Source organism: Drosophila santomea, chromosome X (genome assembly GCF_016746245.2).
Source record: "Drosophila santomea strain STO CAGO 1482 chromosome X, Prin_Dsan_1.1, whole genome shotgun sequence".
Taxonomy (NCBI): Eukaryota; Metazoa; Arthropoda; class Insecta; order Diptera; family Drosophilidae; genus Drosophila; species Drosophila santomea.
In genome coordinates this window covers 11,346,979-11,374,514 of record NC_053021.2, presented here as the reverse complement: position 1 = coordinate 11,374,514, position 27,536 = coordinate 11,346,979, and the positions used below count along the sequence as shown (strand labels likewise).

The 27,536-nt window shown below is 41.9% G+C and overlaps 2 protein-coding genes and 2 long non-coding RNA genes across 6 annotated transcripts; 3 read left to right on the top strand and 1 right to left on the bottom strand.

Moving 5' to 3' along the window:
* Positions 1-681: 681 nt before the first annotated feature.
* On the bottom strand, positions 682-2,164 carry LOC120456076 (fork head domain transcription factor slp1). Its single transcript, XM_039642668.1, has one exon. The coding sequence runs from the start codon at positions 1,585-1,587 to the stop codon at positions 802-804; it is 786 nt and encodes a 261-aa protein (XP_039498602.1). The 5' UTR covers positions 1,588-2,164; the 3' UTR covers positions 682-801.
* An 11,706-nt stretch (positions 2,165-13,870) lies between these two features.
* On the top strand, positions 13,871-16,144 carry LOC120456078. 2 transcript variants are annotated; one of them, XR_005616804.2, is made up of 6 exons: positions 13,871-14,335; positions 14,413-14,659; positions 14,713-15,261; positions 15,318-15,531; positions 15,585-15,967; positions 16,038-16,144. It is a non-coding gene; the product is annotated as an uncharacterized LOC120456078 (long non-coding RNA). The 2 variants fall into 2 exon arrangements; XR_005616803.2 differs by having other exon boundaries at positions 14,713-15,531.
* Positions 16,145-24,307: 8,163 nt separating this feature from the next.
* Positions 24,308-24,938, top strand: LOC120455719. Its single transcript, XM_039642134.2, has one exon. The coding sequence runs from the start codon at positions 24,339-24,341 to the stop codon at positions 24,669-24,671; it is 333 nt and encodes a 110-aa protein (XP_039498068.1). The 5' UTR covers positions 24,308-24,338; the 3' UTR covers positions 24,672-24,938.
* A 1,045-nt stretch (positions 24,939-25,983) lies between these two features.
* On the top strand, positions 25,984-27,164 carry LOC120455720. Of its 2 annotated transcripts, XR_005616762.1 has the most exons (4): positions 25,984-26,110; positions 26,178-26,333; positions 26,393-26,587; positions 26,708-27,164. It is a non-coding gene; the product is annotated as an uncharacterized LOC120455720 (long non-coding RNA). The 2 variants fall into 2 exon arrangements; XR_005616761.1 differs by having other exon boundaries at positions 26,393-27,164.
* Positions 27,165-27,536: the final 372 nt, after the last annotated feature.

Here is a 27,536-nt window from a genome sequence, read left to right as displayed (position 1 = left end):
ATCCGCATTCGTATCCGCATCCAAGTCCGCCCACTGCCCGACTCACTTACTTAACAGGTGTGACACCGGCAACAACGAGGCGGCTCCTGTCACTCCAACAAGTAAAGCCAAGTGAATAACTGTGACGATGACAAGGACGAAAGCAGGACACGTTTTAGTAGATAAATGCCAGGCACTTAAGTCATTTACAGCCGGCATTCGGTTGTGGCATCCAACGAGGCGATGCAGCTTCAACCGACGACAAGTTGAAAACTTCCCGGAGTAGCAGCTAGCTGGGATCCTCGAGAACGCAGCACTTTTACTCGCATAAAGTCCAGCTTGGAATTGTGTTGAAATATTTCGGTGTTTTCAAGGATGCAATTGAAAGCCGACGTGCGTTTCGGTTAGGTTTTAAAAAAAGGCACTAAGAGCACACATGAAAATCAGGAAACTAGCATTAAGGCTATATTAAGTACAACGATTGATTGTCTTAAAAAATTTGTATTTTAAATTAAGATAGACAACACCTAGTCCTTTCAAGACTACGTTTCATATTTCATATTATAATAGTTATAATTATATTTAAATTTAAAAACCGATATATTTACAATAAAAAGTTTGCAGTATCCTTCGAATTTCGAATCAAATTTATTTAAAAATAAACTTAAGTTTTGTACAATTTATTTTAAAGCCTGCGCATAGTTTCCATATGTTTCGATATGATCCTATATGATTTAAAGCTAACAACATTTGCCGCGTTCTACGCCAAGAAGGAATTTTCACAGTTCGTAGTCATCAAGTGAGTTTTCATACTGCTGAAATTCACTCTTGGTGGAGGTGATATGCGTGATGATGAAATGGCTCCTGCGGATGAAATGCCTTCGATTGCTGGATGAGATGAGGATGAGGATGCGGATGAGGATGCGGATGAGGATGTTGATGGGGATGCTGGTTATGGTGAGGATGCGGCATCATCTGGTATCTGTGCATCAAGGTCTGGTAGTGCTGCATCATGGCGGCATGGTGCTGGTGGTCCACTATGGGGAAGTAGGCGCTGTGAGCCTTGATATACGGACCATTACCATACCCATAATGTGGCGACACTCGCTGGTAGGGATGGCCGGTGACCTTGGGCCTGGTCACCGGATTCTGAGGCCAATTGCTGCGGCGCAGGCGTCCCGTTGTCTCGCCGATGGACAGATCCTCGGCATACGGATCGAGTGCCCAGTAGTGGCCACGTCCAGGATCATCGAGGGCTCGCGGCACCCGCACGAAGAACGGATTGAGGCTCAGGTTGTGCCGGATGGAGTTCTGCCAGACGCTCTTGCGGGTGCGATAATACGGGAAGTTCTCCGCGATCCACTTGCAGATACCGCTCAGAGTCAGACGCTTCTCGGAACTGCTCCAGATGGCCATCACAATGAGGGCGCTGTAGGTGAATGCCGGCTTCGCATTGCTCTTTGCGGTCATCGAATCCGGGCTGGAATTGGAGCTGGAGCTGGAGCTGTTTCCGGAGCTATGCTTAGAAGTGGGTGAGTCCTCCTTTTTGCCCACGGAGAGCAGCGATCGGATGGAGAAGCTGGACTGGAAGACTGGTGTCGTGTCCATGGCAATATAATACTGGAATGTGTGTCACTGTTTGAGTTCGTAGAACGACTGTGCCCTGTCCACCGGCCAGCGATCTATTTATTCGCGGAGCAGAAGGCTGCCCTCGAGGATTACCCGTGCATCCTGGGTCGCGGATTAGCGATCCATCCCCCTTTTTTAATCGCCGCGCAAACAGATTCATGAAAGCCTTCGGATTCATTCATTGATCCACATCCTCGAGAACGGGAATCGCAAACGTTTTCGGATTAGCGCTGGACTAGCGGTTTCTAAATTGGATTATTTCTACCTGACCCTGGAGCCTTCGTCCTCGTCCTCGTTCGCGTTTTCGTCCTTCGTCCTCCGTTCCTAAGCGCCTCCTTGGATGTCCTTTTTGGGAGCACTGTACAGCTATCGACCTAGCAGGGTTTTATTTCTTTCCGCACTGGAAAAATACCGAATTTGTAAGCCCCTTCAAGGCGAGTGGGATTTTCTTCGGATGTTAGCAACACGGTAATCATATTACGAATATTTCTCCTATATTGCAATCTCGTTACTTACCCAATCGTAAATAATAATAATTCCAATTCTGCTTATTATATATGAAAACCAATAGGAAATATCGACTAGATAGAAAGTATACTTTGTTGTATTTGATCACGTATTGATCTTATTATATTTCTTAAAATATCTCTTAAAATATTTCTTATTTTCTTACTTAAATCCGGGTATTTGTACGTCGATTAAATCGTCTCAAGCGTTCTCTCTTTTTTTTTTATTGAAAAGCAACTGAGCGCATTTCAACCGGAAGAACGAAAAACTACAATGCAGATAGATTGAAGGTGGACATACTTCAGTGCGGTGCTTGGGGATATACGTAATAAATTCTCGAATCCTCGCCGGTGATCTGATTGAAATGTAGGACTTGCTGCTGCTCTGAAAGCCCAGCAAAAGCGTTGTCACACTTATACTCGTAAATGGCATGCCACTTAAATGACAATGTACAACGTGTGATAAATGTGTCGGCCACCGGTCCGCCCACTTTCCCAGTACCAGTACCAGTCCCAGTCCCAGTCCCAGTCCCAGTCCCAGTCCCAGTCCCAGTTTTCCAGATCCACTTTCTCAGACCAAACCAGAGCAGACCAGACCACACCGGAGCCACCCAGATGTACGGAGGAATATCAGGCGATGTTGCCACTGCTGCTGCACTCTTAGATGTAAATGGCCCTCGAAAATTCCTTTGGGTCCTTCGCACCCAACTGCTAAGTGAGTGTCTGAGTGTGCCTGTGTGTGTGTGTGTGTGTGTGTGTGTATAGTTGGGTGTATTTGGGTGCAGTTGGTTGTGGCAGTGGCGTAAGCGGAATTTGGAATGAAAGGGGTTCCTGAATTGTTCAATTTAAATTAGCAGGCTATGAAATAAGCACAGAATGCTGAAAAAGCAGCACATTTAAGTATGCCATTCGGTTCTCTGGTTAACTAAAGTGCAAGTATGTTATATGAAATATATTAATACTAGTAACATATTCATTTCATGCTTTATTTAATACTTGAGATAATGTTAGCTTAGTTTCTTACTTAGCTTAAAAGTTTCTAACTAACGATGTTTCTCCCCGAATGCTGAGGTAATGTTCTGCGATGGCATTTGTCACGAGTGACTTCCAGGACTGCTGGGATGGCATTAACATGGAGAAACACTTAAACAACTTTGACGAATGGCAATGGCACCTCTGCACCTCCCTTTGCCTCCCCTCCCCCAAAAACATGCAGTCGCTGCAACTCACACTCACACACACATTGTTTTTATGATTTATGTGCATAATATGACTGCTCTCCTTGTGGCAGGGCAACAATCGCAGCATACTTAGGGGCGCCAGCTTCAATTTATTGCCCCGCCAGAAGCGGAAATTATTAATATTGGACGTTAAATCGCTATTAGTCCGTTGCAGCAGCATATATCTGTCACTTTGTCGCTGAATTTCCAAATTTTAAATTGTTATTATCTTAGCCGTTGGACTCGGTTTGGCCTTTCAAGCTGAATAAGTCTCTTCCCCATATTTCATAACGTGGCCAGTTGGCAATCCAAGATGTCGGCACTGAAAAAAAAGTCCACTCCACAAAATCAATCATTTAGTTTTGCAAAATAGGTTAATACACGCAATACACATGCATATGCGCTCTTAAAAATAATAATTCCGTGCTTCTTATTAACTTTTATTTGAGTTTATTCGGAGATCAACAATTCACATAATTATTTTGCATTACTTATATGTTCAGCTTGGCAAAAAAATGTTCCATAATTTTCCCGCACACAGCATGCCCTTTGCGCGGCGAGTACATTAAATTTAGCGTGATTGATTGCACTCGGCTAGATGGACTCGATGGGTGGATGGGCTGGAACCCCGGGACCCCAAGACCCCAGGGGCCCAAGGTGTTGGGCTCCAAAATGATTTTTTAATTTTCCGCGACAGCCAGCGTTTCTGCGTTTCTGAAAAAGAAATATATAAGTTCAAGTCGAAGTCGAAGACGGCGTGGAGTCGGAGTCAGGGAGGGTATAATTAAAAATGAAAGCTGCTTAATAAGTTCGCGGCGCGTTCGCCTTTGATGAGACCATCAAACACGGACTGCCGGTCCAGTGGCGGCTAGAAAGTGAAAGTGAAATGGCACTGGGGGCATAGGCGTACAAATTAAGAGACACTTTTATTTTTATGCCTGCCACCGTCACCAGCCCCGCGATTTTTGTGGCAACATGCGTGCCAACTGGGGGCACAACCACCCAGCACACAACACACAACACCCAGCATACAACACCCAACTCAACTCAGATAAATGCCGGGGCTTTAGTGTTAATGAGGCAATGCGTCACTGGGAGCCAGGAGTTGGGTATTGGCAGTCGGAAGCCGGGAGCAGGGTGCTCATGGCCACCCACATTGTCAGGTTCATCAGCAATGGCATTGACTTCATCATCGGCCCCATTGTTGGGCCGAAATTCTCGGCGAAAAAAAAAAGAAGAGGAGAAGGAAGCCCGGCAAGGGAGGAAGCTGGGACAATGCCGCATAAAGTGTGTTAATTGTTAAGATTTGCCGAGTGGAGTGTAGAAATAATGTTTGCCAGCTTAAAATGATAAATCGAAAGGTGGTCGCGCTCAGCTGGGTGGATTATTTTGGGGGCCACAGGCTCAGCGGAAACTTCCAGGACCAGCAGCAAAAAGAAATTGTGTCCCTGGTTTTTCGGGGGCATTACTAATTGGGGCTATCATTAGGGGGGGCGTGGCAAAAACCGATAACTTAACTGGGTCTTAACGCAACTAATGTCTCTGTAACGAACTAGAGTTCCTTGGTTTTTTGGGCCTGATGAGGGTTTTTTACTAAACAACCAATTTGTTTTGCTAATTGCAGACAATCAATAGTTGATCATAGTATCTGTATATCATGGTATCAAAGTGATTGTAAAAGTAGCTCTATATGGACACTGAAACCTTAAGAGCAGCAAAACTTTAATCTTAATGATATATACCAAATTTTACTCTCAGGACTCCAGGGTTTATTTAAACCCGATTGGCCACTTTATTTGTCCAATCCTCGGCCTGCGGCCCTTGAGCAGTTCAGTTGATTAGCGGTAATCAAATCAAATCAAGTCAGTCGGTAACCTTTTCCACTCGTCGTTAACCCTCGCCATTTCCATTTCCATTTCTATATCAAAATCCCTCCTGTTTAACATATCCAATCTTTTTTCGGCGAGCCAAGAGCCATCGACCAATTTTTTGGGTAAAGAAACAAAATGAAAATCGTTTGTCACACTCGCCGGCACACCCACTCGCATGCACATATGCCACTTATTTATTTCGCATTACGCATTATTCAGATCAAAATTTCTCAGCTGACAGTAGGCACTTCGTCCTCTCTCGCACTCCTCATTCTCATCCTCATCCTTATCCTTATCCTTATCCTCATCCTTACCCCTTTCCCTGTTCTTCCGCCCAGTAATTGTAAGTTGACTTTTGCTGTGCTTGGCAAAAAGCGTTCGTTCGCCGGAGACGATGGGGCAAAAAGGGGGCCACAACCCTTCAATCAATCACCAGTGCTGACAGTTACGCAAATATCAATCAAAAAATAAATCGGATGTTGTATGTAGAAACTTGTTTGGCCAGGTGGGCGTGGCAGCCACCGCAGACAGAGCTCGCAACTTGCGTTGCCTTTGGGAAAGCCGATGACGGGTGGGGAGTGGCGGTGGCTATGGCGATGGAGCAGTTGCTTTGACACGTGGTTGCACCAGTCACCGCTGTCCCTTATCTCGTGTCCTATCCTATCCTCTCCTTTCAGCTCCTCCCCTCTCCCCCATCCGATATCCTTGGGAGCCTTGGAGAGGGGGGTTTCAGGCGACGTTGCCCTCTGTGTTGCCTTTTGTCTTTTGCCCTTTTTGGCCGTGCAACATATAATTGCCTCGTCTGCGAGTGTCAACGCGCTAAGCCGCAGTCAACACACAAATCACACGTGAAGCAAATAATTCCCAGCAAGGCTTTTTCCTTTCAGAACCAAACTCGGATTCGGCATCTCCAGGTAAATCATTCCAAATGAATATGCATATCTATATTAGCCTTTGATTTAAGAAAAACTATTCTTTCTTCAATACCAATTGTCCTAAGAGATTATCGTAATTATATTATAGTAAAGCGAGTTAAAACGCCCAACTTTCTAGCTTTTATTGTTTTTTTCGAGGTATATGTATATTGCTAGATGTGTTATGCTAAAATGTGTTATCTAAACATGAAGTCTGCAGCTTCGTGCTAACGAGACCTGCCATAATATCGATTTTGCCGCGAAAGGATTATTGACCCGTAATTGGTTGGTTTCAACTGCAAGGGTATGTACCCGCCGTAGTTGGAGTGCTAGAAAAATACTGGCTCACCTCAAAATGCCACCTGAATGGACAAATGACGTGGCAAAGCGCTGGCCAAGGACAGAATGTGCTCCCTGGCTTTTTAACTTGTTTCGTCTGCTGGCAAAGCGTTGCCTCATTATGGCCAAATGAATGCGCCGCGTTTGCCAACCGGCAACAGCAGCAAAGGCAGCAACCACTGCTGCAGCAACAACGGCAACAACGGCAACATCAACAAAAGCTGCCCCCACAAAGCCAAAGGCAGTGCAACTTTTTCTAGCCCCCTTTGAGGGACCTTTTGCTTCAGCTTCTGCTTCTGCTTCTGCTTCTGCTTTTGCTTTTGCTTTTGCGGCCAAGTGCTAATTTATGCGGTTAGTTTGTCGACTGGACGGCCAGCAATGTTCTGTCAGAATCTGTGGCCCCTAATTGGCTTAATGGTGCTCACAATTAATTTTTCAACCAGTTCGCAGCGCTCGCTTTAAAGTGGCGCCACCTAGGTGTCAACACGAAGGCAACACATTGAGCTGACATGTTGCATGAAATATGTAGCGACATCGGACAGACACGAAGGAGCACGTGTGCGGGGCAGGCAGGCGACTCCTTTTCATTTTTTCATTTGTTCTCCGTGCTCCACATCGAAGAAGGAAGCCCGGCGAGCATCTGAATAATTTATGTAACAATTGCGACACTTTTTTCTAGACGGACTTACGTATCTACAAGTTTAATGGCATTGTTGCTTTGGGCCGAGGCCCAAACGTGTCGTAAAAGTAAATAGAGCAAATGTAAATGTATTGCAGGATACGTTCGCTGGGGGAACTGGGATTGCGATTCAAAAACTCAACTCTGGAGCTGCAGAAGTGCAGAAGTGATGTGAGAAGTGGGGATGTGTTTCAGCGAGATTCCCCATTTTTTGGGGCTAAGTGAATGAAATATGGAGGCCTAATAAAATTTTTATGAAATAAAAGTGATGATGACTTTCACTTTCACTCGCCTTTTCTGTCGCCTTAGCTTTGTTGCCCGCGGAGAAGGTGGAGAAAGTGGAGAAAGCCCGGCAGTCTGATGTATCTGTGTGTGTGTGGGTAAGTGAGCCTGTCAGTGTGTGTGCAAGGATGTGAGCAGAGTGTGTGTGTGTGTGTGAGTGTGTGTGTGTGTTTGGGAGGGTGGGATACTTGTTGCTTTTGCCGGCATCAGAGGCGGCGACCTTCGCGTAATTCACAGCAACAAAAGGCGTGCAATCAAAATGCCAAAAAGAATATTTGTTATTTACATAACACACTCGGATCCGCCGCGCCGGCAGAGTTGTTAACCTGAGGGACGCGCTCTCCTTCCGGCTGGGAAACCTTTCCGGTTTCGGTGGAAAGCAATTGATGGCTGTCCTGATGGGTAACGATTTGCCGACGACACGAGGGTGCGGAATTTCTGATGAGAGTTCGCAAGTCGAAGCATTGCAACAGGGTTTTATCTATTATATATTATATCCACTGTAAAATTTCAGCTCGTTAATTTTGAGGTACTTGTGATACTGGAATTCGTAGACAGTTTACATTAAATTAAATTTTAAATAATTCGCATAAGCTTGCTGCGATATCCTGCAAGTGGTGGGTGCATCAGGGTAACGAGCATTTGTGTGTTGGCCAGAATAGAGTTTGGCCATAAAAACCGAGTGGAATGAATGGGGCAACAAAGTCGTTACACACACACATACCCACATACACACACACACACACACAAGCATCATCATAAATATGATGAAACGAGTCCGTGCCGACGAGACGGCCAACAGAGCTGGCAATTAAAACACAGAAGGAGTGTTCCTGTGAGGTGGCGGGATAAGAATACTACCTCAGCGTTCCCGGCTTGTCGTAAAAGGCGACTAAAGGGTGGAAAGGAGGAGCGCTGCATGGCCAATGCATCAGGAAGGGAGAGCGACCTGGCTTCACATCCTGCTCATCGAAGTCTTACCTTGACTGGCAGTTCCGGTGAGCGTTTATAGGACAGAGGAGCATACGGAGGTTTTTGTTTTAGTACGTAGGTATAATCCCATCAGGGGTTATGAATCGTGCATGCCACCTACGGATGGTAGGTGGTATCTTTAGAAGATTTTAATTTTCCTACCGTAAGGCGATACAAAAAAAAAAAAAAAAAAAAAAAAAACAGTTTAAAGAACAATTTCCCCATTTACCATTAAATACGCTTTAATTTTTGCTCGGCTCTTTGCGCTTTCGCCGTTCTGCTGCCCTTATTTACGCCCAAGTTGCATGTTGCTGCTGTTGCCTGCCCCATTTTGGTATGCAATAAATTGCGCCACTTGAGCAAAGTTAATAAAGTTACAAATAGTTTAAATATTTATTTACAGTTTTTTGGCTTGGCCAACAATTTGTGCAACGCTATTCAGTTCATTGTAGTTTGCCGCAGTTCTTGCAGTTGTTGCTGCCACGTTGCTTACGTGACATTGCCAACAAGCCGCAGTGCGCGGATCGTTGAGGAGAATGTGGAAGTGGAAGTGGAAGCCACAAGCGAGTTGGTCTACGGGGCACAGGATATACCCTTTCAGAAGGCCATAAAGGATTTAAAGCCCCAAGCGAAACAGTTTTGCATTTAAATAAACTTGGCCTATAAACCCGAGGCAAAACCTCTCATTCATTAAAACCTACATTCTACTTTACATTTTAACTGATACAATACTAAAACTTTAGTAAAAGGTTCACGAAACTTATAGTTTGATTATGTGTGCTCTTTAAATTTAAAACACTCGCCAGCTGAAGTAAGAACTTCATAACTAAATTACTGCAAATTAAATTAGCTGTTGTTTAGAGGTTGCAATTAAGTGCGGAGTGCATCAAGAATGTATAGCACCAGATGAGTAATTTAACATGCTGCGCCACTTGAGCTATGTTTGCAGGTAGCTATAATTTCATTTAAAGTTTTCAAGCCAAATATTTATACATTTTTCAATGGCCAGTGCAACGGAGTGGCAACCTAGCCCAGCTGGATGCCCTGCATCCTGCATCCTGCATCCTGCATCGATGGAGGACAACAAAACGTATTCGCCATTGTTGATGTCCTTGCTCGAGCGAAACTCAAAATGCGTGAGCAATTTTCTTCGGCAAGTGCCTGCCCCCCTGGACCAGCAATCTCTGCAAAGGACTCTTCACCCGCTCTTCACCAGGGAAGTCTGCAATATTACGCATACGAAAGAGTGCTCCAATGGAGTTCCATGTGTGTCACTCCAGCTGAGGAAGAAAGGATGTGCCAAAGGAGGAAGGATGTGGTGGAGATGGCCGCCCGAGGACATGCATAATTAGCCAGAAACATCATTTCCATATGGTCAGAGATTTTAAATAAGTCTTTTTCCATGGCCAACATCAAAGCGAGCTAATTTATGCGTGCCTCTGAATCACTGAAACTCTCTGCGAGAAGGGATAGCATACCTGATCCACTTTAATACAAAATGGATTTTTTAGCGATCAAAAAACATTAGTAGAATCTTGTATATATATGGACTGATTGACAATTTAATTTGACAAATTTCCTGCCAGAGAGAAAACGATATTGAAGACCAGCAATATGAAAGGGATGTGTCTTTAAATGGAAGACAGTACACGATAACACAATTAGCATACTCAGCCACACCCCCAATTTCCAGGCACGCCCAATTTTGCCATTGTGAAACACTTGTGGGTGTATTTATTGATCCATTCTCGTAAATGGAAATTCGCTTTTCCGAGTTGCTGACAGCAATATGAGGTTGTGGCTGCCATGGCTACAATTCAGTTTAGTCTCAGTTTTCAGATTGCTATCCACGAATGAGCTAGCTGGTTATTTCCCCCAGAAATAGAAACAGAAACTGAAACTGAAACTGAAACAGAATCAAAGCCTGTAGTTTTTGGTGGTGCTTCTGGTTTCCAGCTCGACACTTAGAGTGGAAAATGCAACGAGGAGTCAAAGGGAGGTCAGCTACTCACACTAACTCTGCAACTCTCTCTCTCTCTTTGAAAGCTATATATTTCTGAATAGTTTTTTAGAAAGATGAAAAATCATATAAAGCAATGGGAGTCATTTCCGCTTGGCTCACAGCTGGCTGCAGCAGCTGATTTACTAAGGCACAACTAATACGCTGTAGACGCCCCCAAGGGAACACTCAGGAAATCTAGATGGCGCTTTTCAAAATATCTGCATCCTTACTCGCCTAATACCTCCATTATCTGATCAATTTAGTTTTATTAACTCATTCATGCATTTTTAAAAGGAAAAAGTAGCTTGAAGGTATTGTATACTACATGATTAATATAATAACACAGTTTCGATATATATTTCTTATATATGTTATTGTATGCGGTATAACATGTGGTATAACTTGAAGTCCTTGTAAAATTATCAGCTCCTTTGGCAATTTTATGGCGCTTAGAAGGCGCAGTGTACTTTCCGGCTCAAGCACGAGCAACGCTTCATAAATCTCGGTATTAAAAATTGAAAGTCCTGGCGAGGAGCAGTGGCAGAAAGAGGTCCTGGAGGCGAGAACAAGAGTGACCATTTCATGCACACACACACACACACATCATATATTACCAGCTTGTTGGCCAGGAGGAGCGGGGCGGGGCTGGGGGTGGGGAGTGGGGCACTTTGCCCGCTGTGAGATATGGGATGTGCAACGATATTTTACAATATAATTATGTCAACTACAGAGCATGACGACAAAATCTCCGACGAGCTCTCAACTTCAACAATACTTTATGTGTGCGTCTGCCCGGCTCGCCGCCACGTCCCCGCCCCTCCCTCTGCTGTTCCCCCCCTGCTCCTCCTTTTGGTCGTTGATCCTGGCGAAATTGGGGTGAGCAGGGGGAGCAGGGGGATCAGGGGGATCAGGGGACTCCGAAGCGGACGGCTTTGAAGCCGCTGGCGCCAGCATATGAAATGATGTCACCCGTCGGGATTACAAGCGGGCATTGAGATTTCACTTGCAACCGAAGCTTCCTCTCTCTCTCTGTGCCACTCTAGCCGTCTCTTTCGTCGGCATTCGAATTTCGCACAGTTTGCACTTTTGATTTGCCTTTGGCTTTTGCACCGCATCCCGGCTAGCAATGATATTGACTCGGCTCGATGGCTGTAAGCGGCATAAATAAATGGCAATGCAGGCGCTTTATCCTACTGGCATTGTTTGAGAGCATTCTTTGGCGAAATTATTAATAAATCGGCGGCGGAAAAGCAAATGCACAAGCGATTATATAAAGTGATCCGAGGCGCAATTCCAGCTTCCTTCGCCATCTTACATACTAGATTATATAAACTAAATTATAATTTCACGTCAAATCGCAGCCTTATCGATTATGTTATATAAACGTAATCCATGCCAAGCTGCAGCTTAATCATATTATTATGTGAGAATATTGTTATGTACTATTTGCTGCAGCTGCATTATATGTACCAACACACATGTGCAATTCGATTGTCGTAAATACTAATTACTACATCATTTGCGAGCGCCAACTGTCAAGGATATTTTCACCTGCCGCCCTACCTCCCCCTCGCCCTTATTAATATCTCAGCTCAGCAGCAGTGAAAATTTTAATTACTTTGCCACTTTTGGCGGCTGACTTCGCGGTTAGCTGCTTAATAATCGCTCGCGATTCAAAGCCCATTTGTCTCAGGCCACCGAAGCAATCACTCACACTTGCAGGCACAAGCAGCTCACACGGACGCACACAGACGCAAACAGACGCACACGGACGCAAACAGACGCACACAGGCAAGCGCACACAGACAGGCAAACCACAAGTGCCGCAGAGTATGCTACACTTATTTGCAATAACTCTTTGCGGAGCTGAAGTGAGCGGCTGGGGAAACTCCCAACGCACTCCATCATCGCATTACTCATACGCCGCATGTGACCAAATATTTGCCCACTCACGCTCACATCCACACATCTGCACACACACACGCACACGCACACACACACATGGGATTGCGAATGCCAAACAGGAGCAGAAACAGTCGTCCTGCTTGGTAAAGATACCGATTCCTTAATGCCGACTGTGTAGCACATCAAATTAGCGCTGCCCCTTCGGCCGACAAACAATTTGTTTGTCCGACACTCTCTTTTCACTTTTTCGTAGCAGACTCGAGACTCAAGCAGTTGCCATCTTCCATTTTGCTGGACTTGGCCAGCTGCAGTTGGCCAATGGAGGCAGCCTGGAGAGGGGCTCAGGATACGGTGCTCAGCCAAAAGGCAAACAAATACAAATCCTATTTGCATTGTTCGCAACTATTTGGCTTGTCAGCGCACTGCAAGAAAAATCTTATGACCAAATTGGAAAGATTCAATTTCTTAGATCAAATTAGTTGTTGCATGTAAACCTTTGCATTAAATGGTAATTCACTTTTGTTAACTACCATTAAAAACTGTATAATAGATAAAGAAACATATAAATCGCTATAAATTTGGCATTGAAATGAAATAAAGCAACTTTACAATTACGACTATTAAAAAGTGAAATTTGAATGCATCAGTAATACATATAATATACCCATTACCTATACCGTACATTTTTAAGAGGTGTAAGCGATTTGCGACTTTGTCCTTCTGCCTACTTCGATTCTGAGCCCATCGAGTGGAGGACCTGCACTGTGACTCCATGCCACGTTCTTAGCCAGTCGCACTGGGAAAAGGAGAAGAGTCGCAAGGAGCGGAGTGGAATGGAGTGGAGTGGATTGGAGCCTGGGAGGATGGACTAGGTAAATATTAATCTAGCCAAGATGGCAAGTCTCCAGGTTCGCGTTGCCGGCAGGAGTAAGCCAAATCAATTGCAATTACAACAAACAAACATCCAAAGGGGGTTCGGGGGGCAGAATGCAAATCGAAATCAAAATGAGAATCACGTTCCGGTGCTGTGCAGTGTCTCCAGCATTTTGCGAATCCGCTGCCGATGCTCCAATCCATCTATATATATGTACGAGTATATTGGATATAGCCGAGCGACGGAGTTTGTTTGCATTCGATTGCTTTGCTAAACATGTGCAATGAAAAATGCGTGCATAAAATGAATGACGCTTTGGGAAAGCTGAAAACTGAAAACGGAAAACTAAAAACGGAAAACTGAAAACGGAAAACTGAAAAGCTGGAATACTGTAATGGGGGCAAAGCTGGAAATGCAAATGGAAATGGCTGAGCCAACGAAAATAACATCGACTGAAAGCTAATAAATTGCCACTCGACTGGGACGGGACTTGCGGCTGTGGGAGTTCATAAATTTGATTTGTCTCCTTCAATTTGGAGACAAGTTTTAGCAAGGAACTGGTCTTATACCATACTATATCAAACATTTGTAGCTGCCAAATAAACAGACAGACTTTGCGACCCTAAACATATATATCTGGGTTCGAAAGAGGCTATTCATCTTATAGGTAAGTCAATCTAAATCGTATCCAGTTTCTGACACTGACACTTATCGAGCTGCCAGCACAAAAAAAAAATATAATACATTATTAATTAATAAGTAAATCTTGATAAGACGAGTTCCTCCCTTTGGGATAAAGTGTTTTACAAATGGCAATAAAACGCTATCGCGAAATGGCTTATCACATCAGCAGGCATAAATAAAAATTATCTTTTGAAGTAGCAACAAGCAACAAGCCGGAAACGGAAGTAGACGTGAATTGCGTAAGTGAGGAAGAAGCGAGAAGCGAGTTACAGGCAACATTCATAATGCACATGTCCAAGATAAACCAAAACAGAAGACAAATGTTAGTTCATAAATTGTCAAGAAGTCGGCAAAAGAAGAGAAAATGAAAACGAAATGCCATCTCCACTCATTTTTCCCCGAAATATTCCCTGCCTTTTTTTCTTGTTTCTTCCACTCTTTTCTTCAAGAAGGAGAGCTCCTGCATCGTTGTTTAAAAAGTTTGTATACCAAATAAGCGTTTTAGAATAAAAACAACAGCAATTTTAGTTAATACATAAAGGTGTCACTTTTATAGATGCATATATGCAATGGAACTTAATTGAGCTTGCGGTATTTAAAGAACTCGAGATGGAAATAAATTTGCACTAAATAAAACAGCCTTCAGGCTGAATAGAAATGCAACATTTTGCATGTCTATATAAATATGTATTTACTCTATTGTGAAATGTATATAAATATATATTTACTCTATTTCGAAATTTGGTTTCAAGCCTACAAGCATCAAGTCTGATCAAGTGTTGCGATTGATTTTTCCTTCAAGAGTAAGAACAAATAACATATAATTTGGTAAATAATATGCTACTTTCGTATCAAGTGTCATTATTCAAGGGCACCAGTGTAAACAGAACAGATATCGCTTCGAGTGGACACATCCGTTGGACTGGGATGAGGGACTGTGAAGACAGGACACTGATTCCGGCTGGAAGCCTAAACAAATATGCAGCTGCCGTGCTATCATCAGGTGATGGGTGACGGGTGACTGGAGTCACGGAGTCAGGCCTTCAGGAATTGCTCTTATTTGTCTTCATTACACTGGCCACTATTCAGTTGGATTGTTTTTGGGCAAAACCAGAACCAGAACCAGTACCAGTACCGTGTACCAATACCAGGAGCAGGAAATTCAAATACGCTCACAACCCGAACCACAATCAAAGTTTTTGGCCCACACAGATGGAAGATGCTTGTAGTGCTCCAAATAGCTACATAACTACATAGCTACATTGTTTTGCTTGCCTTTCTGTTTTGGTTAGCATCTCATCTCGGCTTCTCAGTTTTTTGGTCTTTTGTTTTTCGATGTTGACGTCGATGTCGCAGGACTCTTCCGCTACTTTGACTGCTTAGATTAAGGACATGGCAGGAGGAGGTTTGTTCGGGCAAGTTTTTTGCGGCTTTGCCTTGATAATCCCACGTCCTTTGCAGGACATCAAGGGCATTAGCATGTGATATGTGTGTGTCTGCAAGTTCTTGGATTTTTCGGTGTATTTCAAATCTGTATATAAATGGCTTTCTATCTGCTGAGACGAGTGCCGAAGTTTATGAAACTTGGCCAAAGATGTTGCCAGTTTAAGTTGAAGTTTCCTAATTAGCCGGCAAAGCGATATCAAAGGAGTTAGAGGCTTTTGCGGCGATTCAGGTGATGCCGACTTAATCAAAAATTCCCAAAATTTATTCCCCCTTCTGTTTCAGGCGTTCCCTCTATTCGTCAACTGTTGCTTTCGCCTCAACGGCGGCAGCCATAAAAGAAAAAGCCATTCGCGAATTATGCCCCGCCGTCAGCAAAAGCGGGATCAACTGAAGTGGACTTGGACTTGGGAACCTGTGAAGTGGAAGCACCTCAGGCCCAGTTGCCATCCCCATCTTCCGGCCAGGAAGGTCCTAAGTCAACATCCTGGACATCCCGCACATCCTGGACATCCACAACATCCCCAACCTCCTCAACATCCTGGACATTCCGGAGAGAGCGCAAATATGACTCAATTCCTCCTTCTCTGCCATTGCGCACCTTTCGCGATAATAAGTTGCGAGTTTATTACTTCATTTTCCTCACAACCGAAAAGGTCTTCAAATGGGTATATCTATATTCTCATCATCTCTTCAGATAGATTAATTTCTCTTTCCAAATATATATGCCGCGTTTAGGGAGCCTTTCAAGGTATAGTTATCCAGTCTTATCAGTCTGCAATCCAAAACTAGTCCAAAGCACCTGGTCTATCTAGTCACTATCTTGAACAGCACTGGGCCAAAATACAACTGCTCAATAATGTGGAACATCCAGTTTTTTTCGCCGGAAGTATCAGCGGCCGTATCCTTGTTGGTTGTGTCACTTCTCGATTCAATTGGCAAGCTTCGTTTTTATTTTCCTTATTTCTCCATGGACTAGTAGTTTTTTAAAGTAAAAATTAATTTTAATACCTATTTAACAAGTAACATTGAACATGAAACATTGAATTTGCAACATTGAATTTGCAACATTGAATTTGCAACGTTAAATTTGCAACATTAAACTTGCAACATTAAATTTGCAACATTGAATTTGCAACATTAAACTTGCAACATTGAATTTGCAACATTGAATTTGCAACATTAAACTTGCAACATTAAATTTGCAACATTGAATTTGCAACATTAAACTTGCAACATTAAATTTGCAACATTGAATTTGCAACATTGAATAAGCTACATTGAATTTGCAACATTGAATTAGCAACATTGAATTTGCAACATTGAATTTGCAACATTGAATGTGCAACATTGAAACATAGGTAACATTCAACGCTAAACATAAAACATATCAAAACATATGTTGTATACAATGTAATTGACATACTTGACATAATTTTACATAATTAATTAAATGTAAAAACAAATTTCGTCCACCAATACTTATAATTCCCAATCAGTTCTGACTCAATCCTCATGGGATAGCCGCTCTGGCAGATCGTAGATCAGTCGACCGGAAATTTAAGTGTGTTAGTAATAGTAGTAGTTTGTGTGTCTGTGTGTGTGATAGTGGTTCCAGAGGCCATGTGGACATCCCGTCGTCGATCTGGATGCAGTGCACCATGGACCTGACCAGGTATGTTCCACACTTAGGAGGTATATTATTATATTATTATATTATTATATTATTATTATTATATTATTATATTATTATATTATTATATTATTATATTATTATATTATTATATTATTATATTATTATATTATTATATTATTATATTATTATATTATTATATTATTATATTATATTATGTTATAATATTATATTATGTTATAATATTATATTATGTTATAATATTATATTATGTTATAATATTATATTATGTTATAATATTATATTATGTTATAATATTATATTATGTTATAATATTATATTATGTTATAATATTATATTATGTTATAATATTATATTATGTTATAATATTATATTATGTTATAATATTATATTATGTTATAATATTATATTATGTTATAATATTATATTATGTTATAATATTATATTATGTTATAATATTATATTATGTTATAATATTATATTATGTTATAATATTATATTATGTTATAATATTATATTATGTTATAATATTATATTATGTTATAATATTATATTATGTTATAATATTATATTATGTTATAATATTATATTATGTTATAATATTATATTATGTTATAATATTATATTATGTTATATTATTATTATTAAAAATATCTTATATGATAAGTTTTATACGATTAAGTTTGCTATGATTATGTTTTATGTAATTAAGTTATTGTATTATGATTAGGTTAAGACAGTGGTGAACTCAGGTATAAGTGAATATGCAGGCTACTTATTTATAATGTAGGCTATTATATTTATATTATAGGCTGTTATATTTATATTATAGGCTGTTATATTTATATCATAGGCTATTATATTTATATCATAGTCTATTATATTTATATTATAGGCTGTTATATTTATATCATAGGCTATTATATTTATATTATAGGCTGCCTTCGACAAATTATGGCATGTTGGATTATTATGCAAGATAAAGACCATGCTTCCTGCGCCCTACTTCTGTATTTTAAAGTCATATCTAGAGGGACGAGAATTTAAAATCACAGTGAGGAATAACTACTCTTCCGTATATCCAATGAGAGCTGGAGTCCCACAGGGCAGCGTCCTTGGACCACTTCTATACTCCTTGTACACTGCAGATATCCCTTGCCCGAACTTCGATCACATGGAAGCACCCTACAAGGCTCTTATGGCAACCTATGCAGATGACATCGCAGTGGTGTATAACTCTGGGGACAGCAGAGAGGCAGCGAAAGGACTGCAAGAATACATTAATGCTCTGGCAGCCTGGTGTAAACGGTGGAATCTAAAAATAAATGCAACGAAAACCACAAATCTATGTTTCACATTGAAAACGCTCATCAAAAAAACACCCCCACTCCAGCTAGAAGGAGTTACACTAGACCAGCCGCTGCAAGCAACATATCTAGGTATAACACTGGATAAACGCCTCACCTTTGGGCCGCATCTCAAAAATGCAGTAAAGAAATGTGGTCGCAGATCACAACAACTGAGATGGCTCATGAACAGAAGGAACACCCTCTCGCTGAGATGCAAAAGAGCTGTATATGCGCACTGTATCCTACCGATCTGGTTATACGGGATCCAGATTTGGGGAATCGCAGCCAAATCAAATTACAAACGAATCCAGGTGATGCAAAATCGAGCACTGCGACAAATAACCAACTGCCCCTGGTACGTACGGAACTCTACACTCCAAAAGGACCTCAATCTCTACACAGTTGAGGAACAAATTGGGAGACACACAAGTCGATACAGTGACAGACTACAGAGTCATAGCAGCCTTCTTGCAAGACGTCTTATCCCCGCTCGACCTCTGAGACGACTCAAAAGGCAAGGCTTTGCCAAGACATTTGGACAGCAGTAAAAAATTGCTATGTATATATGCTCCTACTTCACTAATTTGTATATAGTGTTTGGTTACCCCTAGAATATTTCTCCCCTGTGATGTTAAGATACAATATTATGATTAATAAATAAAACAAAAAAAAAAAAAAAAAAAATATTCCAGCTACCCAGCTTCCAGCTTAAAGTCGGTGTGGATGTGATGCAAATCGCCGGTCGATGGCCAAATGTCAATTTACGCAGATTTTATGTTTATTTGTCCATTGATTAATGGGCGAGGACACACACGAGGTTCTCGGTCGCAGGTCTTCAATCATAAGGAGTCGCCCCTTTTTTCGAAGGTCGCCCTTAGCCTTATTTATGCATAGAATTTATAGGCCAAAACCAGCATATTTGTGTCATTAGCCGCAAATTTTTGACCCATTTGTCATTAGAGCTGACTGCAGACGGGCAGGCCCAAGGATTTGCATAAAACAAACGGACAAGGACACGGCCATCCGTGTGTGCCGGCCATTGTGCCCTGCCAGAATGTGTGACCGACAAGATTTATCAAGTAATAACAGACATTTCGGACAACCCATAGACCCATTAGTAACACGCTGTTTGACATTGTCTGAAAATATCATTTTAATCACAGACCACACACAAGCAGCCCAAGCAGCACATGGAGCACATGGAGCTGGCCATTCAGGATGCGGATTCGGTTGCCCATGTTGACGTGCCGAAGGAGGCGGAGGTGCCTCGTGTCCTTCGTCGACATGGTCGACTGCCTTCCGCCACGCAGCTTTAAGATGCTTCCTGGGTTCCTGTGATTTTCAAAGATGTTTTCACAGTGTTTCATCTACTACTAATGAAACGAAATTGAGATCTTAAAGTGCACTGCTGGAATTCACTGATTTTGTCTGGCAAATGAATCAAAGGAGTGGGAAATAAGAAACTAAATATAAATAACTAAAGGATATTTGATGGACTGAAGTCCAGTCATAAAGTTAGTCAACTACCTAGTATAAACAATAGGTGGAACCAAGTCTAGTTCTCCAATGAGGAAACACATATTTTGATCGCAGCCAACAGTACGTATGAGTAATGAGATGCTCTAGCAACAATAACTGCCCCAAAACGCATCACACCAGAAGTTGAGAGACGGACCTTGACAAAGGTGTAGGTTCGTGTGTGCAAATACCATAGTATAAGGTGAACTTTGGATGGTTATGGCTCTTCACACAAGGTTGGTACTCAGCAGTGTTCCTGATTTGGCGGAATTACCTGGTGGCAGGATTTATGGCGTGTCCGCCAGTGAGAGCGGTCGTGTTTGTTAGTGGTTAACAAATTGAATTCAAGAACTATTCAAATTAATCTGCGAACTTTGCCCTAGCTCTTCTGTCAGGCCGTCCAGATGTCCGTATGTCCGTATGTCGGGTTGTCCGGATGTCTGGATGTCTGGAAGTCTGGATGTCCGTCAGTTGGCACCATTCCACAGCCAGCAGGTGGCTACGCACTAACTGATTTATGTGCGGCAATGTCTTGGGCTAAAAACTTTCGTTCCGTTCCGTTGCGTTGCGGGTTAAGCCACGGCGAAAGGAAATTAAAAAATTACAGAAAAAAAGTAAAGTGGCAGCCGCGAGGAATCTTGGCCAACTTTTTGATTTGTCTGCCGCAGTCAGACGCCAGCACGTTGCAATTGTGCCCCAAGATCCCCAGATCCCCAGATCCTTGCGAGTCCTTCTTAAGTTTTAATTACACGAAACGTGAGCCAGATTACAAACTGCCACCTTCCTTGATTTCCTTGCTCTCTTCACAAATCAAGCACAACATCACGCAACTTTCCAATAAAAGACTCACTTGTTCTCCCCGACCAATTATAAGACGCAAGCTATACTCGTCGAGATACAGAGATACAGATACAGATATCGAGCTCCAACTTGCGACACTTGACATGGAATGCATGTTTCCAGGTTTTATGGCCACTGAAATAGCGGGAGTCAGTTTAAAAGATTCCATTTTGAGGTATATGCGGCTATTGCAAATTATCCAGCATTAATAAAAGCTCTGAAATCTTTAAATATGAGTCATTATTTGAGAATACACTGGCAACATCCGTAAAATGTAATAAATGTGATATATGTCTAGTGTCGTAAATTTGACTGGAAAATAATTGACGCAGTAGCAGAAAACAAAGTTAGGAACAGAAGAACAGAAGTCGAATTCAGGAAATCAAATTTCTACTTGATTGTTATTTGATTAGATTACGAGAAATTCTGTTTGCTTGAGAGTGTCTGTGTTGATAAATCAAGAACATGGCTCCCACAGAATTTGTGAATATACATAAGTACAAGGTCACTTGCGTGACTGTACTATTGTGACCAAATCAAATCGAACAAAAATTGCACTCTAACATCACATCACAATTACAAACAAACTGGCAGGCTATGCCACTTATGCAGTTCTTTAATAACTATATAGATTTAGTACAACTTTTAGATTGCAACACAGGCAAACCATTCAATACCTCCGCTTCCCTCCATTTAAACTCTCGAATAAAATCGTTCTCACTTTGAAGAGAAACTGGAAACCATCTATTCACACATTAGAAATGGTTTCTGCAGCATTGTGCAATTCGGACACAATTTGCTTAAGTGTTTTGCAAACGGCTAGATGGCAGTTTAGTTTTAAGACGTTCTCAGAGAGAAGTCGCACAGAAATTAATTGCGAACTCATGTAGTTGTTCGAGGATGTCATCTGAATTCACCCCAGTCCCACAATGTGCGTACATGTGTGTTCAACAAGGAGGAGGAGCAACGCATGTGGAAAGGATGTATTTGGTGGCACAGATATTACCCACAAGACGCCATAATCGCTGTGTAGCTCCGAGTGTAACCCAATTAGTTGACACAAGCGTTTCAATACGACTCCTAAACAAGGAGCCTCTAACTCGGAAACACATCGAAGAATTCCAGTCTCTCGGGCAAAGTCATCTGTGAAACGAAACATGGGAGACCGTAGGAGCTTGTGGTTAGAACCCAAAACACTTTTCTATTAAGTAACATTTTTTCGGTTGTAACACGGAAACTTATTGAATTTTTATGCACAAAAAACATTTGCCCTTTATATACAGTATTATGGATTTCCAACGACTAACTAATATTAACTTTAAACAATATTTGTGGTAAATAAGAGCTACACACACAATAATATTAGTTACACATATAAAATATATTCGCTTCGCTTTTGTAGGTAAAGAAATTCATTCGAGGAGCTCCTGATCACTTATTTAAGTGGCGAGGTGGCGGGACATTTGATCACATTAGACTTGATTGAATTCCCGCTGTGGGAATCAATCTCTTTGGAGAAACACAAAATTCCATATGGGAATTTGATTCGGTCGAAGGACTTGGGCCTCTAAGCACAAAGCAACCACAACAATATGCGGAGCGGAAGGAGGCGGAAACTTTTTTAATTAAAAGGAAAAAGAAGGAAAGAAATGAAACTTTTGCCACTGACAAAATGTTTCTCCCGGCCATCAACAAGTTAAGCACAACAGAAATTGTTTCTTTGCCGTATTTTTCCACCTGTTTTCTTCGATTCGCTTAAACCTGATAACCAACCACCCCACCACACACCCACGAAAAACGAAGAAAAACCCAGCCACCCACTTGGCTTTTGTTGTTGCTCTACTTATTGCGCTTCATTTGCAGCAATGAAATTGAAGCGTTTAGAGAAAAACTTTCTTCAGTTTTGTTATTTCGTTATTCAGTCTTGTGCATGAGATTTATGCCGTTTTGCCAATTAGTCCGTCGATTCCATTCCTTTTGCTGTCATTTGTGGAACAACAATAGGCTGAGAAGTACTTTCAAGCGAGCTTTGTCTATATTTGCATATGTATTTAATCACCCCGACGACGACTGGGGGCTATATTGTTCTACAACTATTATCCAAGCAATAAGCTCGAAAATAGGGCTACATACTGGCATACTGGTTCGTCTTCCGGATGTTAACATCTCCACTCGTTTTTATTGACTTTTCCGATGGGTGCGGCGGGAAAAGGTTGCGAAAATGGGAAAATCGGGGAGGGGCTGCTTCTTGGCAGCTGTTCCCTGTGTATTACATTTGAGCGGCGTAATTATTATTATTATTATTGTTATTGTGTAATATTATCATGATTATTTTTATGGTTTTTGCATTTTAAAACAAATGAGACTCGAGTCTCGAGTAAGACCTCGCATGTATGCTGGCGGGTGTGCCAAAAATTACCCCAGAAATGGTTTTTTTATGTGGCTTTAACTGCCTGTCCGTTGGCCATCAATTTTCCAAACTTCTGGAGAAAGCGAGCCAAGGAAATGACAGCGGCAAGGAGAAAGGAGAAAGCAAAAACCAGAAAAGCAGCAAGGATACCAGCTCCACGAACATAAAAATCAAATTTCCGCGTAAATCGTTCGCTCAACATTTGTTATTTTGTATACAAAAACGCAGAAAAGCGGCAGAAACGGTGAAATTGTAGCCGTTTCCCACAAAAATAATGCATTACATTTTGGCGAGAAAATACACTTTTCCAATAAATAAGCGAGTGGCCAAAGCTGATGATGATTCGATGTGGTCCCCAGCAGAGAATGGCAGCAAGCCACCGGCAATCTAAATGCACCCGCTTGTTGACACTCTATTTGTGGCAATAACAAACACCCGGGTGTTTAGCCAAGTAAGATAGTTGAAAGTATTACTTTATATTAAATAATAAATAATAATAAATAATACTAAATACTAAATAATACTAAATACTTAATACTAAATAATACCAAAATACATGTGCCCTTCTCTGCGATTCTCAAAAGTCCTACATAAGCAAACCACTTTTTCGATATTTTTTTAGTAAAAAATACCAAATGTGAGTGAGTGGTGCAGTGATTTAATGTGGCAGCAGAGGATACCAACAATGTGATTTCGACCTACTGGAGGAAGTGCCTATTTTCCAGGAGCTACAACCAGCTGTCAGCGCTGACGTGGAAAGAGCTCGAGGAGAGGGGTGAGTAAATGGTGAGAAATTGAGAGAAAAATTATTAAAATTAAATGCATAAAGTTAAATATGGAAAGTAAATATTAAAGATTTTAAAAATGCAAATAATATAATATATAAAAAAGAGAAATATCTCTTTCGTGTTGTTTAAATTTGTGTAAAATTAAGCCAATAAATTAATCGCAATAGTAGAGGGTATGGGCCCGTCTGGAGTTAAGTCGCAGAGCAGCTTTGAACCCAAACGGGTCCAATCTGAAACTTGAGCCAAACCGAGGCGCAATCGCAAATGGGCAGAGAATCGCGCAGTGCGTCCACTTCCACTTACAGCGATTAGAACGGCCAAGAGCTGAGAACCGAGAGCTGAGAGCTGAGTGCCAAGAGCTGGGCTTTGTGACCTTGAGCGGGAAGTGAAACTGATAAGGCGGCATTGGAGCACTGGAAGGGGGAGCTCGCATCGAAATCTTGGGAACGGAAGCGCGTCAGTTGTTCGCTTGCCACCGAGATGAGTGCAATTAAGCCCGCCCTGCTGCTCTGCCTGATCCTCGCCATCGGCCTGTTCCTGGGCCAAGGTCGGGCGAATCCCGTGGAGGGGAGTGTTCCCGATATTCCCGCACCCGATGCCAACCAGCTGGACACCGATTTCGGGGAGGAGGACGCCACTGACAAGCCACTGGGCATAGTGGCGATCAAGGTGCGCCACATCCAGCCGGACCCCGCCCACTGCTCCCAGCTCTCGGCCCACCACCCACACCACCCCCAGTGCCACAGCTACTGCAAGCGCCAAGGTCACTGGGTGGGCCAGTGCAAGAAGAACATCTGCCACTGCTTCTCCTAGGTCTACTTTTAATATCTGTGAGCTAATCTTCTTTTTTTTTTTTTGAGTGCTGCACATAATGTATTTAACTAACGACATCAATTTTTATTTACGAAAGAATGATTTGAACTTACAAAAAAGGAATAAATTGTTCTATGCGAAAGTGGAAAGTGTATTGTAACTATTGTATCGAAACTAAGATGAAAAACGAATCAAACACATGTTATGTATTTTGAACCTACTGAACCAGATAAAGAAGAAACCTAATAAATCTTCAAGCTAAATTCACTTCTATTGGATTCTACATGCATGTGAATTGCCAACAATTGTTTTATGGTTCTCGAGAACTGGTGGAGGTAGGTCTTAAAGGAATTTAATTGGGCATTCAATCCAAGTTTATAGAACGAAGCAATGGTAGGTGGTTAAATGAATATTCATGGATACTCTCCCATAACCCATAATCCATAACTCATCCCCATCAAGTGAAACTTTTGTTTTGCTAATTATCAAATGTTATTATAACTTACGCGCTACGGAGATCGGTGAGGAATGAAAAGAATTTCCAATTAGGATAGAGTCCCAACTTCACTTCAAAGAGTCAGCGATTTAATGAATGTCATTGAAGGCTCAAGTCGCGCCAATTACAACCATTAGTTGACATTTACGCAGTGGGTTGTGGGCTTTGAAGGAGGTGAAGTGTCGGTCAGAGGCTCAGATACTCAGATACTCGCATTATTGGCCAAGTTTGATTGATGGCATTGTTCTGTGCAATAAGCTGCAGGACTTACCCCAAGTGCCCCCCATCATCTGCGTTCCCTGGGAATGCCCAAATCATTGCTTTCCCCAGTTAGATGTGACAAGGAAAATGGGTAAATACGAAATAGATTTCCCATCCGTTGATGCCCTGGCATTTCTATTCGCCCCACACACATGTTGTAAACTGATTTTAGCTCAATATAATGTGACGTCTCTCGCTTTTGATAAGGGTTCTCCTCTCGGCCGGAGGCTGTCAAATGATAAGCAGCAGACAAGCCCAATAAAAGGGATATAGGCGGAGATAGCGAATTGTTATTATTACAACACTTGCCCGTTGCCCAGAAAGGAAAGATGGGGAGGGGAAGGGCGGGTTCAAGGGCCCCAAAACAAGGCACGCACGAATGCTTTTCCAATTAAAAATTCAAAAACCTTTTTTTTAGCCACTCACCAAATTGGCGAATTACGTGCCAAACAGAAAGACAGAAGGTTCCCAGCTCAAACGAGAAGTATGAATTATTTATGGATGTATGCTATTTATATGCACACGCATTATCGCAATCATATCGAAATACGAAACTAAGTATACCAATTACAATTAAACTTTGATATTTTTTTTGAAAACAACTAAAAGCTTTATCAACTTTGAGACACTTTTGCAGTTCTTTTCGCAGATTTAGCTGGGTAATAGCTCATTTTCCTTAATAGTAAGTACATACAAGATTGTTGAATATTATGCGTAGTTTTCAGCCTCATTACATTTTGTGCGACTAGATCCTGGCCCTTTCAACTTAGATTATTAATCGTTTTGGAGCAGCAGGTAAGTCGCTTCCGAGGGGAGCAGCTAAACTGGCGCCGTGGGACATGGGATGCCGAATCCAGGATGCAGGCAGTGGCTCCACATCGATGGCAGATACTCCCCCAGCTTAGGTAGTCGTATAAAAATATACATATTTTCGTGTATATCTTTATAATAATTTGTTTGCCAGCAAAACTCTCCCCGGGGCACATTTAACTAAAGCACAGCCAAGGACAGCATTGATGAAGAAGTGAGGGGATGGGCGGGCCCTGCCGAAGGATGTGGATGAGGTGGCGAGTATCCCGGCCGAACTGACTGCTCGTGGCAATTATAAATTGTTGAAAATAATTTCATTAAATATGTAAAAAGGCGACGCCGAATACAGGTGCGTATTAAACGAGGGCAGTGGGATCCTTTGGCTGCAGGACTGTGTGTGTATGTGTGTGTGTGTGTGTGTGTGCTTCGAACTACGTGCCAGCTATTAACTTTGACCCCCCATCTCCAGCACTCCAGGACACCAGGAGACGAGGACTCCACGATACAGGAACCCTCCAGCTTCGTTCCCACATCCGATGGCCTCGGAAAAACTTCTCCACTTTGAGGGCACATTGTGACGAAGATGTGATGCCAGTGCCGAAAGCACTAAGTAACTTATTAGCTCCGGGAAAAGTCGGCTTTTGGGCACATTCCATTTGCTTGCAAATGTAATGATTCCGCCAAATGAAATTTCATTCTCGCCGTGCAATTGTTCATTTCATTTCACCTGCCATGGAGAGTGCTATTGCAGTCCGGTGCAGGAAACTAAGTTGGCAGCCGAAATAACCCTTACTGGGCACAAAACGCAATTGAAAGGTACAGTCTGCACTCCAAATAAAAGACAGCAAATAGCCATAGCAATGCAGAGAATCAATGCGTTTAAATTAAAATGAATTTCAACAATTGAAAAGCAATAATTTAGCCGTTATTCACAGAGGAGAAGGGTTACGAGTTTCTTTGAAAAGTATGTAACTGTCACGTGCACATTTTTATGTATTTTATTATTATAAAATTATTTCTATAAATCTTGCGTTTCATAACAATGCACAACCCGTTTCTCGCTGTGTGTTTTTGCTCACTCTGTTATGTTTCCATTACCGTGAGCATATATGGCCAAGTCAAAGAAGTCTGTGCAAAAAATAAAACGAGAGATAATTGATATGTTATTTCCATTATAAAGCTTACTCGCTTCCTGCACGGGTCATAACTTGCTGTGCATATTTCGAGAAAATGAAAATTATGAACAATTCTAGGTCACCCAAGGACCTTCCACTGGGATTTCCTGCGCTTTTCCTACT